The sequence below is a fragment of the Monoraphidium neglectum genome (assembly GCF_000611645.1).
Source record: "Monoraphidium neglectum strain SAG 48.87 unplaced genomic scaffold scaffold05002, whole genome shotgun sequence".
Taxonomy (NCBI): Eukaryota; Viridiplantae; Chlorophyta; class Chlorophyceae; order Sphaeropleales; family Selenastraceae; genus Monoraphidium; species Monoraphidium neglectum.
In genome coordinates this window covers 3539-4142 of record NW_014008628.1, presented here as the reverse complement: position 1 = coordinate 4142, position 604 = coordinate 3539, and the positions used below count along the sequence as shown (strand labels likewise).

Sequence of the window (604 nt, the reverse complement as noted above, 5' to 3'; positions counted from 1 at the left end):
GGAGGAGGCGCGGCACGCGGAGCGGCTGCTGCTGCGGGAGGTGGCCACGATGCTGCGGATGACCGAGGGCATGCACAACACGGTCATGCGGCTGCAGCAGTTCATGGAGTGCCCCGAGGTGCAGGCGTCGGTGCCCGCGCGGCAGGCGGGCGTGCACATGGCGGCGCTGGGCATGGATGCGGGGATGTACAGCGTTCCCCATATGGCAGGCCACGCGCGAGGCGCGGTCACGTGCATCGTGCAGCTGCTGCGCTCGCTCGCGGCCAAGCGGTGACCCTCGCTCCCCACGCGCCCCGTCGGCGCCGCCGGGCCGGGGTGGTCCGAGCGCGGCGCTGGGCCTGACCGCGCGCGGGCGTGCGGCGCAGTGTTGCCGCTCTCAATGCCGTTTGTGTGACCGCCGCGCCGCCCGGAACGGGGTGGGCCTGCTCTCTTTCGGCCTGTCGTCGGTTTTTTCTCTGTTGCAGTGTTGCCCCCCCCCCCTGTCCGCAGCCTGCACGGCCGGCGGCGCCGCGGCCGCAACAGGCGGCCGCCAGCACCTGGCACTCGAGCGCCCTCCCCGTCGCGCCCCCGCCCCTCTTGCGGCCAAACCCACCGATTCCCGCCC

The 604-nt window shown here is 74.0% G+C and overlaps 1 protein-coding gene across 1 annotated transcript; it reads left to right on the top strand.

The window, feature by feature from the left end:
* Positions 1–22: 22 nt before the first annotated feature.
* MNEG_15071 (hypothetical protein) lies at positions 23–274 on the top strand (the record flags this gene model as incomplete). The annotated part of the gene is made up of 1 exon (XM_014036458.1): positions 23–274. A coding segment is annotated over one exon (252 nt), but the record flags the coding sequence as incomplete, so codon positions are not given.
* Between the last annotated feature and the right edge of the window lie 330 nt (positions 275–604).